General features: G+C 39.2%; 1 protein-coding gene across 4 annotated transcripts in view; it reads left to right on the top strand.

The window, feature by feature from the left end:
• Positions 1-2,325: 2,325 nt before the first annotated feature.
• The window catches only part of FHIT (fragile histidine triad diadenosine triphosphatase), a 530,314-nt gene continuing 518,424 nt past the window's right edge, over positions 2,326-14,215 (top strand). For 3 of the 4 annotated variants that reach the window (XM_038148756.1, XM_038148757.1, XM_038148755.1), the window contains exon 1: positions 2,326-2,777. Coding sequence is in view for 1 of the 4 variants with exons in the window: in XM_038148755.1 (XP_038004683.1) it covers positions 2,411-2,777 (367 nt within the window). In the remaining 3 variants the exon portion in view is untranslated. The remainder of the gene's footprint in view (positions 2,778-14,215) is intronic. The other variant, XM_038148760.1, reaches the window with a different exon arrangement.

A 14,215-nucleotide genomic window follows, 5' to 3' on the forward strand; every position in this document is an offset into this window, starting at 1 on the left:
AAGACAACAGAAAGTTTGATTGAAAATACATGCTATGTAACATCACAGACCTAAGGCTTGTACTTTAATTTAATTTAAGACAGTTTCATATTGGAAGCCCAGAATTCACTGAAAAATAAATACAATTACCATGCATCACAGAGGAAGAGAGAGTCTCATGTATCATTTTGCAGGTAAAACACCTTTTATAAGAACTTGACTTACTGAACTTTGAAAGTGGCAAAGTCAAGATATAAAGGACTTGTGCGCCTTTTAGGATTAGAGGGAGGAAAAATACTTTCTGTGTTAGTATAAAGTAGCTCAGTGTAAAGGAACAAAGTGAACTGCCCCATCGAACAAAGATGCAGCAGTGAGCTAAAGGAATGTTTTCCTGGAATCTCTATCAGGCTTTTCTTCAAGAGATTTCATGCTCAGCTGAATGTTAGAAGCAGATTATCTACAAACACACTTCACTTTTGCTTATGTATTATATTTCCCTGTTAAGAATAGAATATTAAAGCTGTTTTCTTGGTAAGCCAAGGCTTTTGATGTAGCAGTAGCCCACCTCTTTGTGTGTGTCTCACATATTTTAGCAGCTGTAAGTATTTACTTAATACATAATCTCTGGTTAAAGACAGGGGTTGCAGAGGTAGAAGTAGAGAATTATGGCTAGAGGTATTCAAAGAGATTAGAATTTGCAGTTTGTTTTCAACAGTGTTGAATAACATTCAGGATTGTTTGTTGGTGGTGTTTTTCTGTTGGTTTAAAAACTTTGTGACATATTTAAGCAGATTTTCTGATGTGCTGCTTTACTGAAGTGTCTGCTTTCTCAGCATATATTTCAGTACAGTGTTTTCACAGTATCATGAGCATGTGCTTGGCACAACAAAACTGTCTTAAATTTTTATTTTTTCTTGTCAACCTTAAAAGAGGAAATGTTTTTGAATATTTTTTAAAAAGATGAGTCAACAAGAGACAACTCACATAAAAGGAGTGTATTTTCATGAGGGTGTGATGGGCACATCATCTCACACAGCTTTCCTTGATTTGGATGGATTTCCATCTGCAAATGGCAGTGAAGTTGTCCATATACAAGTCTGATAGTCTTTGCTTTTACTAATGATATGGTCTCCTTAACAATTAGTGACAGTAAAACATGTCAGGAAGGGAAAACTGTGATCATTAAGAAAGCAAGCGACCCTGTGATGGCAAAAAACTTCACTTGCACTAGGTAAGGGAATTGCTCCCGCTGTGTTTGCTTCTGTAAACAAAATGAGTGGTCAGGATGTTTCTTAGGATCAAGCGCATATAGGAGGAGCAGCCACTACTGTATTCTCAATTGCTTAATCCTAGAAGACAGGTGTACACACTGTAAAAGGGACATATCTAGGGTAGCTTTGCAGACAAATGTCTCAGGGGACCTGTTGCTGTGCAGTGTCACAAAGGGCTGACAAAGCGTGTAACAGCAGGGGGAATTGATGGTGTCACTTCAGCACAGAGTGGTTTTTGGGATTAGACAAGGAACTTTGCTGCATAGGAAGTACTGACACTGAGACATAATGCACAGCAGTGGCATCAAAAGGCAGTCTTGGTGTTCTAGTGGCATTCAGGAGTAATGACACTTGATACCACATTCATGGGTTGGTGACAACAATGTCTTCAATGTGAGTTTACAGGATAAACAATGACAACTGGAGTGTTGATCATTATTTGTGGCAGTGCTCATTAATACACCAGCAGGTGTGTCTTGCACTAATTCTTAGTGGTACTGGCTCCAGCAAATACATCCAGCATGCTCTTTAGTATGTAAAATAAAGTTCAAGGTTTGGGCTTGAGCTCAGCCTTTCTGATTGCTCGAAGTGCTGGAGTAACAGTAATGTTTAGCAACTTTGTTCCCCTACAGTGGATATACACAAAAGTAGCTGAGTGAGAGTTTTCTTGGGTACCAAACAAAACTCTCAAAAACGAAAGACCCATTGGAAACCTGGCTTTCTGCTCTAAGACCTTGTCTTCACCAAAAAATTCTCAGTCCAACTGAATGAAAGCAAGGCACTAACCATGCTTTTTTTCCTTTAGGAAAAGGGTGGAAGGAGAAATACTTAATGGCAGAAGCTGATGATGGTGCTGGATGTGCTGCTCTGGAAGGAGCTGCTGCTACAGAGAGCCCTGCGTGACTCCAATACTGAACTGAAGGAGCTCCAACATCCGCGTCTGTGCCAGGGAATTCAGCAGGGACATCACTGCCTGCACGGAAGCACAGACTGACAGTCTCTCTCACTGTTGCTATATAGAACTAAAAACCAAGGCAAGATGAGAGCAAAGTGGAAGGTATCATCCCAACTCTTGTCTCCAGCAGGGTCTAAACCAGATCGCAGGGCAGCAGCACAAGCACAGCACACAGTGTACCATCACTTTCCCCACTTGTAACGGTATGAGCCACTCGTATTGCCAAGTGTCCACACAATTAGCGAGGCTTTTCCCCGCGGGCTCCCCTCGGGCACGGCTGGCCCTGAGCACGGCGCCGCGGCGCTGCCCGGGTGTCCCTCACCTCCGGGAGGGCTGGCACCCGCGGGGCGGCCAAGCAGCCGCTCGCCTCTCGATCCTCCTGTGCCCGCCACAAGCGGGGAAATCGGCGACAGCGAGGAAAATAGGCGATAGCGAGGGAAATAAGCGACAGGCAGGAAAACCGGCCGCAGTGGCCCAGCCACCGTCCCAGCCGGCCCTGAGACCGCGGCGACCCCGCCTCCCGGCCGTGCGCCGCCACAGGCGGGGCCGCGCACGCGTGTCACAGCGGGACAGTAAGTCTCCATTTTGTGTTAATTTCACCCCCTCGTCCCGGTCCCCGCTGCGGGTGGCTCCAGCGGGAGGAGCGGGCGCTGGCGGGGAGCCCGAGGGCAGCGCTGCCCCGCTCCCCGAGGCGCTGCCGCTCCCGTGCCCTCCGCGCCCTCTTCCCCCTCACGGCCCCACCATCCTCCTGTCCCTGCCGTCCGGCTGTTGAAATACCCTCGTGGGGCCGTTTCGCGCTAATTAAAATGGTTTTATTTGCCCCTCGTGGCGGTGCTGCGGCCCCTCGGTGAGCGGCAGAAATAGAGTGTATTCCAGCAGATCCATTAATTCCCATGCTCGGCAAAACGCAGGGCAGTCATTGCAACAGCCACCCCGTGCTTGGGTCCCTGAGACTGAGCATCGCTGAAGTTTAAATTTCTGTGTAAGGCAGTAACGCTTAAGACCATTTCAGAAACCTGACGTGCTTTGTCGAAGTGATCGATCAAGTGCTTTTATACCAGTTCCTCAATGATTTTAGCTGAACATGGGTAGGCTGAATGACTATACCGTACACTAGATAAAGGTAGCTATGTTTTTCTGAGGGTACCATGTGTCCAAGGAATAGATTCATATTGCAGATTTCTAGTAACTAATTTCAGAAATTAATAAAATCAAGATTAAGGACAAGAAAAAGCCCTACTCCCTATCCCCTCTCTAAAATAGTCCTGTTATTCTTGGCTGTAGGATGGAACCTAAAATGTGACCTCAGGGATTTTCAGATAAAAGTCTTGAGACAAAAAATTTTTTTAAGTTTAAATTTTTTGGGGGGGTTGTAGTGAGTTAAAAATCTTACATGATTTCATAATCTTAAAAAGAGGAAAATACAAAGTTCAGTTCAAAGAGCAATTGCACAATATGTCCACCTATAAGCAGTTTTTCAAGTATTTAATTTTTGAATGTTGGATGTTAATGATTCAGTTAAGACATTGCAGAGCATGTGCTAAGATGTTAATTTTAAATTGAATCACTGAAATTTCTAGTGGAAAAATGGCATTAAACATTTTGTATTTTTTCTCAGCACACAATGTCTCATCTCCAATAAATAGCAGGTCCCCATATTTCATAAGCTACATTCACATTTCCTTTCAAATGCACTTTTAGACATTCTCAATAATTTCAAGTCTTTGAACGACAGGAGAGTACTCTTCCTATCTTTAAAAGTTAATTCTGTGTGCTGAAAAATTCAAGCTTAGGTGGAGCTGGCACCTCACCCATGCCCATGGAAACTCTTCCTGCACAGCCCTCTGGGGGACAAGGAGACAGCACCAACAAAACCACTGAGCTGTGCACAGAAACTGTGCAGAAAGCTCACACATCAATCAGCCTGGAGTTTGCATAAAGTTGGAAAAAGCAGCCTGCACCCTCGTGTTACCAGTGCAAGCAGCCTTGGGCGAAGGGTGGTTCCAAGGAAAAAGCTGTGGAGGAAGCCATGTTGTGACAGTTCTGTGTTCCCCTTGGCATGCTTTTTGCAGCTGCAGTGTGCTTGAAGCTCTGGGGTTTGTAGTTATCGGAATCCTAACCCTAGGCATAGCCCCAACCCGAGTTAAAGGTGCATGGGCAAACGCTGGTGCCAAGCAGAAAGCTGTGGAGGAAGCCATGTGGCAGTTCTGTGTTCCCCTTGGGATGCCTTTTGCAGCTGCAGTGTGCCTGGAGCTCTGGGCTTTGTGGTTTTCGGAACGCTAACCCTAGATGTAACCCTAGCGCTGGGCAGAGGAGTGAAATCAGCCTTGGGCTAAGGCTGGTTCAAAGTAAAAATCTGTGGTGTGAGCCATGGCAGTTATAGCCTATGGACCACACACTGCTTTTATCCTGTGTTCAGCTCAGTGCTGGGAAAAGCTGAGTTTAGTTTACTTGTCAATTTCTATGAAACCTTTTGTTTATTTCTTTTAGCTTGATTTTCTTTCTTTTTTGCCTTGAGCGACATTTCCTCGGAGGTGCTGCTCATTGCATCAAATGAGGACTGTTATTTTTTCAAGTAGAACACTTCTAATGCAAGTTCTAATTCAATCTCTTCAAAATGTGCTATTATAATTATGCTAATTTAATTGGTGTTGTAGTTTTGAGAAAACTTAGAAGAAATAAGGCAGCTATATGTGTAAGCTGTGGAGCGTACTTGTTTTCATTCACTTATTTATTAAACATTTAATCCATTTTTCAGATGCTTTTATTCAGCTTATAACTTTCTTTTCTTTGTTATGGTTTATGTCTCAATCTTAGAGTGCAATGAGAAGAATATGTTACACAAAGCCTGTAGTCATAGTGATATATTTTAGTTTGACAGCCTTTGAACTCTGTGTTTGCAGTTTCCATTGACTTAGCTAGTGACCAAGTTAATACTTTTACATGCTGGGAAAATTGGAGGATCTAGAGATGCTATTGGAAACAATGGGTCAACTCATGTAACTTAACACTGAACATGGGATTATCCACTGCTCTTGCATATTACAACTGTGTATGTACTTTATAGGATTTGCCTTTTTATAGTTACGATGTATAATCCTCTCATTGGTTTTGTCATCTGTCACATGAATCCTTTTGTGAATTTGCAGAAAATGGAATTACTCAGTTTTATACATGTCAGTCATTCTTTCTTCTCCAGAATCTGCAGATTCAATTATGTCAATTACATTTATTTATATTATAATTTTGCCTATTTCTGCAAAGGTTAAAAATGTTGTCACTTTCCAGCTTTGTCAGCTGATTTGTGTATAGAATGTCTTTAGTGTGTAAATAAACAGCTTCAGACAAATTGGCCATGCTTACTACAGAGGGCCAGATGTTGATATATTAAGTCTCCAAGAAAAGTGTTTTTGACTTCTGTAGCTCAGATCCTAACAGGAGAGTGATTAGGAAATGCAAATTGATTACTTTCAAATATTTTGGTGCTGTGTAGGCAATGTTCTATTTTGTGCATCAATGTAAGTTGATCCAGTTGATCCAGTATCATCCATACTTTCTCCTTATTAAAATAATATCTCAAGTGTCTTTTTTTGCCTTCCTACAGATATTTTATCACTTAGATTTAAGTTATTCTTACAGGGCTACATAGTTTTGTTGCTTTGTTATTTCCATAAGCTCTAGGGGGAGATGGACGCTTTAAAGAAAGTCTTAATAAATTACATTCATTCTTCTTGTCTTTCTCAACTCCACCAGTAATTTATCAAATAAAACTCTCAGACATGTTTGGTGCAATGTGTTGCTTGTGCATCCTTGCAGTTTATAACTCATGTTTTCCGAGTGCAGTGTTCAAATGCATATGTAATTGTGGTTTTTTGTTTGCTTGTTTGATTTTTATTTATTTATTTTTTAAAGGCCTAACCAAATCTTTGTTTTGGTTGCTGATAAAATGCCTGCTGGGTTCCTTTGGGTACCAGGGAGGGAAATATGATTGTCCCTAAAGCTACAGGATAATTCTGAGTATCCATGGTAAACAGACAATGTCAGAGTAAGAAGCCATTCACTTTTGCATGTAAGTTTTTGTAGTGAAGGAGTTACCTCTCCACATAATAATGTGCACACAAACTATGGATAAAATTGGGTTCTATGGGAAAAGCAGCTTCATAATCAGCATTTAAAAAGCTTTACTGGGGAAAAGGGAACTTGCATTAGTTGAATATGATTCCTGTTGGAAAGGGTTGGATCTGGCCCCGATTGTGGCTAACCCAGCACCTTCAGTGTCCCTACAGTGCCACTGGGGACTGTGCAGTTAGATTTCACTTGTGCTCTCTGTGACTCAGCTGTTGAAGGGCTTTCTGCAGAAGCCCTTAATTGACTAGTTCCTCCTCCCTTCCCTTAAATTCCATGACAGTCTGCTAACTGTATTCCTACATGGAACAGACTGGAAAATTGTGGAAAGGGCTCTCCTCGACCAGTGCTTCCCAAGCTATAATAGGCCCCAGAGTGGAGGTTCCTACGACTGTAATCCCTGTGGGGGATGTGTCAGGGTGGGAGGGCTGAGGGTACCTGCAGAGGGGAGCAGATGTTTGCATAGGTCCCTGCAGATTGTTACAGTAACAGGATCGAACTTTTTCAAATTGATAAAGTGTTTCTGAAGACTTACTCCTCTTGGAAGTGGCATGGATATTCTAGTAGCAAACTTGAAAAATTGCAAAGAGGTCTTGGGAAAAAAAAAAAAAAAAAAGCTGGTTTTAATCTTTTGAACAATACTAAAGAAAATGTCCTAATTGTGAGATTTAAATAAACCTTTTTATTTTACTCAGACTATGTGCTTCTGCTCTCATCAATTTGCACTGCAATACTGAATATTCCCAGTGTAGCTCATCAGATTTGCATTGTAACACATAACAACAGCTGCATTTTTCTGCTTCACATTTGTAGCTACTCCAAAGTACAGAATTTCTGTATTGGCACTGCAGTGATGCCTGTTACTTTATCAAAATAATGCTCTGTCTTTCTGCATGAGGAGCCAAAAACATTTGTATCAATTCTTATGAATATAAAGGTTTTTTAGCATTAATATTTGCAGAGGTTTAGTAAAGTCTTAAGTCACTAAAAATCTGATGTGTCTGGTAGGTATTGGCCTTGGCAGGTGTTTTGTTGTTCAGAAGTCATTGCATACTGACTTGTTGGAATACTTTATATATGTCATTTAATTTACTTTCAAAGTTATTTCTGAAATGTTAAAGAATAAGGCTTTAAATTGGCGTAGTGCTGACGCTTGGCACTAAGTATGCATATTATTTATCCCGTTCAGTGTTATTATGTAAATATTGAAAATTAAGTACCTTCTAAACTGTTTTGCTGGATTTGTGCACGAGTCTTAACTGAGAACTAAGAGATAATGAGGGCCTGTTAGAAAGCAGTAGGTAACACATGAGGCTCAAATTTGCATTTAGCTGGCATTAGGAATGAACATCAGTGTTCTGTTAGTGAAAACAAAATAATGATTCCTTAAACTGGAAGGAAGTAAAGTGTTTCATAGGGACTTTGCGTTTTGAAATAGCTTTTTAACAGCATTAATGCAGTGATGTTTTTCTAGATGGTCACTAAAATGAAAAGGTGCTTGATTTTGTTGTTTTCTGTTGTCACTACTTTGCCTGTTTTGATGCTTTACCTGACTTTGGCTACCTTCCTGATACTTCCCTTTCAAAAAGAAAAAAAGAAAAAAAGAAAAAAAAAAGAAAAATCATTAACTTTGTATACTTTATCCATGATCTTTTTGGCAGTTTTATGAATCAAAACCAATAGCTTCGTTACTTGCTTGTTTAATATACAGGAGCAGAGCAATCTAGCTGACAGTCTTTAGATCCCTCTGTGAAAGGACTTTGAAATTGCACTTGCAGAGAAACGTATGTCTCCTTTTTATTTCTTGTGATGGGACAGCTAATGATTTCAGGCTTTCAGTCTCTTCCTAGTGCATGTTGTGTTATTAAATATTTAAGAATTATATGGTTGTGATGAATCCTATTTCAGAAGAGCAGAATTTGGTTCATTGCAGAGAAATTTTCAGGTGATATTTGTTTTTAAAACATTCAATATTAGGAAGAGAGGGGGAAGGTCAGAAGGGAGCTTGCCTAAATCTGGAGTTTATGAGTCTCTTAAGTCTTATTTTTGATTAGGCAGATGTTTTGCTGAAGAAAATGTGTTGTCTTGTTTAAAAATATGGCTGGGTTCACATAATTGTCAGAAAACCAAAATGTAGACAGAGCGCGAATGAAGACCTAATGGTCACCCTAATATTTTTCTAGAAAATTTTAGGACCCAGGACTTCAGCTTCCATTGCTCTGCAAGCCTTTGTAGGAATTTGATTTAAACTTCAGTGATGTTACTGTTTGAGGAAGTGTTGAATGTCAAACTGCTGTGCCTGTTTGTGCGTTGCTGCAAACTATTGTCAGCTAAAGTGTTCAGCTATCATTATAGACTGTGCAAGACTGTTTATTTGCTTATTGAAAACTGTAGTGAAACATTTATATTATGAATAGAAGTTTTTATAAGCATAGCTATCATGAGTTGTCCTACTAAGGACTGAATTGGAAAAGGGAGAATACAGAGAGTATTCTTGGCAGTCCCACTGTGGCAACGGGACTGTTCAGTGGGGGATAGTAAATAGTTGTGGGGTGGGAATAGCTGCTTGTCTGCAACTTTGTAACAAAAATCAGGATTAGTGTTTGAAGTTCTATGAGAGGATTTGAATCAGGAAAGAGGTGGTTGGATATTGAAGCTAAACAGTGCAAAGAATCTACTCAGGATACAATTTGAGGTACTCAAAGGTTAGACAAAACAGTTCATTTTAGTATCAGTATTTTGATAGGAGTAGTGGATAAACAAAAATGACTTTCTCAGGAAAACAAGTTTTTTTAAAGGTGTTTGTTTGTATAAAGATGTAGAAAATTGCTTAAAAATTTGAAAGGAATATATGAAACTAAAAGTTCTATTCCATTTGGCAGCTGTTTTTCCTTTGTTTTTCTAATGTAATGTTACTTTTTGGTCATGTGTGAGCATTCATTGTATATTGAAAATAGGAATGCGAAGGCAGCATTAGAAAGAATAAGATCATTCTACATTATTTCTGAAATGTTTTATAGTTATTATAACACATTGTAACAGGTTCTGTGTGTATTGAGACTGGATGATGCAGTTATCAATAATATTTGCCAATATTGTAAGGAACCACCCATTGCACTCAGTGTGATTTATTTTCAGGTGCCAGGGCCTCTGTAACTCTGTTTGCAAGGTCAGAATGCTTCACACTGACAGACTGTGCAAGTGTCTGTACACAGTGATCAGCTCCCTTCTCAGCCTTCCTGATAAGCTGAATAAATTAAACTCCTTAGTAGGAAAAGATGAGGATATCAGATAGCTGCTGCAGACAAGCTGTAAAATTCTCTGTGAGCAAAGGAGAGAGAAGGCCAGAATAGTGTGGCAGAAGAGAAATGTGGTTGTTGCCATAATCTGAAAGGGTTGGCTGGCCTGCAGCAGTTTCAGAGCATGAATCAGTGACACACAAATGGAGGAATGCTGTTCTGGAAAGCTATGTTGTTCGTGATCCCACCTCAACATGTGTTAGCTCTCAGCAAAGCTGGTTTTCAGAACACTGTTCTCTTGCTTATTGTCTCAGAGGACACATAAAATAGTATCAGGTTTGCTCACAATGATCTGAGTGTGGATAAGGGGACCAAATTCCTTAGAAACACATTTGACTCATCTTGCTGCTCATAAGAATTACAAGGGTAGTGCAGGTTCTACAAGGAAACAGCCAACACAGAAAATTCATTTGTGAGTCAGGAATACTTATTAATTTACGTAGTTAATAGTATTTACTTTACATTTCCTTTCCAGCTGTACTAAGTGGTTTATCAAACTAACCATCTCTTTGCAAATGCTAAGAAGTAAAGCTTTAAAAGCAACTAGGCCAGGAGTAATTTGGACTGGTGCTGTTAGATAAAGAGTATTATTTGGCAAAGCTATGTTGTCATATTGCATCTCCCAACTGGGCAGATTAATGAAGATCTCTGTCCTGCTCGCTGTTGCTTTTTCTCAAAAGTACCAAAGCCAAACTTCAGCTTTTGAAGTGTCTTTGTTTAGTTGCATTTTACTCTCATGCTGTCTCTTCCAGCTTGGGCAGAATCCTCTTGTTGCTGTTGGCGTGGAAGTTCTAATTTGATGGAGGTTGAACATTGTGAACCTAAACAGGGCTTTTGGCTCCCCATGCTAGTAATTCTCATTTCATCAGGCACAATTAGTAGAAGCACTTGTAGTGACCTGCTTTGGGGCTTCTATAAAGTATAAGGTTTAACTCCTGGTGTGACATCTGTCCTTCCACAAAGGAAGGTACTGCCAGCTAGTTCAGCTAAGGCTCATTTGTGTATATTTCTGAGAACTTCTGCTCTTTGTAACTAGAGGTTTTTTACTAGTCAGCACTGCTTGTCGGGTTATTTATGCTGCAGATCTTGATTTTTTAGTCATTACCTCTGAAAAATCCAAGATAATCAATGCAACTGAGAAGCTTTAAGCAGCCACTGCATGCTAGGTGATCAAGGAGGCAACTGCAGGCCACTCGTACAAACCCTGATTTTTAAAATATTTGTGTGAATTACTTTTTTCTTTTTTTCCTTTTGATATCAAGTCTTCATCTTAAGTGAGACAGAAACTTAAAAACTGGCAGAAAGGGCTTTTCTGTCTAGAGCTGAATTATGCACCTTAGCCTGATATCGACGGAGTAGAATTTCAGAGGAATCTTTTCTGAAAAGATCTTTTCTTGGGGGTATTAAAAAAAATATTTAAAGATGGTTTTATTTTGGTAAAATGTTGTCTTTTTCTCTCCTTAAGTAGTTTTGTCATCTTTGTGTTACTACAAGGAACCTGAGACAGACTAACATTGTGCAAATCTGATTAAAATTATCTGTGCTGTTTCAAAGGTCAGGCACACTCAGTGAATTTGCTTTCAAATTATTTTGTTTATTCTGTGTACGTATGCATCTTGAGCTCTATAAAGGTCAGGAGAGGAGATTCATTCTGGAATTTAAAATAAGTTGGGTTTTTACTGCTGGTAGCCCTGGTTAGTTTCATTTGAACTGATGAAAATTGTTTTTCTTTGTTGGTTTTGTTCTGCTGTCAGTTTTATTTTTCTTGTGAAACTTGTTTGTAACTATGAAGCCTATTTGAAAATAAGACAGTATTAGTAATGCATTTTATTTTTTTAGTATTTTATGTGATCTTAAAAATTAAGTACTGTTTGTACAAATTAAATAGTAGTTTTACTTAGTTTTTAGTTTCCTGGCTTCTTTAATTCATGTGGTAGACTGTTTTCTCAACTAGAATAATACATTTAAAGGATATACAGTCTTTTTCTGTCTCTTTCCACAAATGGTTTAATAAAATCGGCATGGTGATACGATTCCTGTAGAATTTATGAGAGTCCTGCTATTAATGTTCAGGCTGAATAATATAACCACAAAAAGATTCGTGTGTGTTGTGAAGCGTAACTAATTGCAGTTTTCGGTCACAGAAACAGTGACAATTAATAAGGAAGTGGGCTTCTATTAGATACAAAAGGAACTGCATTGCAAGAGCCTAATTTTTGTCCTAAAAAATGCTGTTATATAAACCCCCTTGCATTCCAGTTCTGTCTCTAGAATTCTAGAATGTTTGAAATATTTGGGGCTGTTTGACACAAAAAAAAAAAAAAAAAAAAAAAAAAAAAAGGATACTTGTAGGAATGAAGAAATTTTCAAACCAATAATAATGATTTTCACTAAAACATGGGTATATTTTTCAAAGTCTTGCACTGTTTAACCAAATCAGATTTTCCTGTCAAGAACATTCTGACATTTTCTTTTCTGACTTAAGGAGGTGAAATCTGAATGAGGCAGAACGTGCTGATTGAATGAACATAGTACTAAAAGTTAACAACATTCTGTGTTTTAATGCACATTTTACTGGAAGGATGGACAAATTTTGCAGTTATATGAGAGGTTAAGAAAATTGTTCTGAGTCTTTTTCTGTGTAGAAGAATGTAAATCTCATGTGGGCAGTTCTATCTCATATGGGCAGTTCTGGTGCTTTCAGAAGTAAGTGATAGATGTCGTTGTAAGCAGAGCACTCATCTACCTTCCCAAAGATTTGTTAAGTGCGTATTTAACCTGCAGTTGCTTCCGTCTGTGTGGATGTAACCAGGCTTGGCCATTAGACTGTTTTCTTTTTAGTTTATGAAAAAAAAAGAAGTTTAAAAAATTGCTTTAGCAAGTCAGGTGTTTGCCCAAGCTGGCTGGCCCTGATTTCATAGGGCAGACATTGGACTGCTGTGTGCCTCCTTTGAAGGACACAGAAGATGGTGGGGCCTCAACTGGATGCCTTTGCTTGTGGGGGTTTTGCCAAGATGCTGCTCCTGCTTTGAGGCTCTTATTTTTCTTGCCTGCTTCTTACTAATTAGTATAATTTGTAAGCTTCCCTCCACTGATTCACTGTTTTTGGTAGCAGGCACTGTCGTTTCTCTTTACCTAAGTGTTTTCAATGAGAAAGATTTCTGTGTCAGCTTTTCCTCAGTTTTGTTGTTTGAATCCTAGTCCATTAATTAACTTCAGTGTTTTATACCTGTTGTGAGATGTAGCCTTCCCAGTGCTGCAACTGAAGCTGTAGCTATTAGGCCTTGACAGTGTAATTGAAGAAAAATTTAAAAAAATTAAAATTGGGAATTTTAAGATACTTGAATTAGAACTTAGAATACATTTTATAACAGCAAAACCCCCAAACCCCAAACATTGTGTATACCTGACTTACTTGGAAAAATTTCTGTTAAATGTTATCCTGTTTTTCACTTTCCTAGGTGTCAGGGAAAAAAATTGCCTTCTAGTATTGTGATATCAACACTTTTCATGTCGCGTTAATTCTGATGCATGGCTGGTTTTTAGAAGACTTGCTTAGGTGGGATAACATCCCAGTGTGATGGATGCTGTGATGGCACATCTCTGAGAGGAGAGCTTGAGGGTACTGACCAAGTATCAGTATCTGAATGCAGGGGAATAGAGAAGAACAGAGAGGAAGAAATGGTGGAAATATTGTTCTTTAGAGGAAGATTAATAACACTTTTGGTGTGATATGTAAGGGCTGGTGTTGCACATAATCAGGATTCTAGCTTATATAAATACTTCGGATGATACTCGGAGATTCTAAAAATTACTTTATTATTTTCTTCCAGAACTGTGTTGTGATATAGAACCACATTCATATTCATATACTTACATGTAATAAAACATTTGTACCAGTGGAGGTCTTTTATATACAAAAGAAACTCTTTTGAAAAGTTTGGGGTTGGTAGTAGATTCAGAGGTGTTAGATACTAAGCATCCTGTGAGATAAATTTGAAATCCTAGAATTAGGAATACTTTGTCCTTGAACTTTTTTGTTATCATTGGATACTGAGACCAGAGCAGTGGCTTTCTGTGTATGGAAATTTGGTGTATGGTGTGACTGTGCTACTGTGGGCACTGCATGATCATGTACTTTGCTGCGTTTGCACGTTTATTTTATTGTCATTAGGAAGCTTATAGTGGCTATTTGTCTTGCAGTGTGGGAGTTGCTTCCTAGATAGAATTCTCTAATGGGTGGTTTCAAACTGGGGTAGCTTTATCTGAATATATATATATATATATATATGTATATATATATGTATTAATTTTGATATATTGTATTGAATCAGTTTGCTGCCCTGTTGTGGTGGATTGCTTTGGTTCCCTTGGGTGCTTCTCCTTTATGCTGTGTGTGCAATGCAGGTAATTCTGGGAGCATTCTGGGACTCTTCCTTTCAGCTTCCTGTGGGTATGGACTGCAAACAGTGGAAACTCAATCTGGGCACAGCTGATGTTTTCTGAAATACAAAGCACACAAGTGCCTCGCTGTTCCTGCAGTTGTGTGTGCACCTGGGATGGCAAATATCAGTGGCTGCTCTTGT

This window comes from Motacilla alba, chromosome 12, assembly GCF_015832195.1.
Source record: "Motacilla alba alba isolate MOTALB_02 chromosome 12, Motacilla_alba_V1.0_pri, whole genome shotgun sequence".
NCBI lineage: Eukaryota > Metazoa > Chordata > Aves > Passeriformes > Motacillidae > Motacilla > Motacilla alba.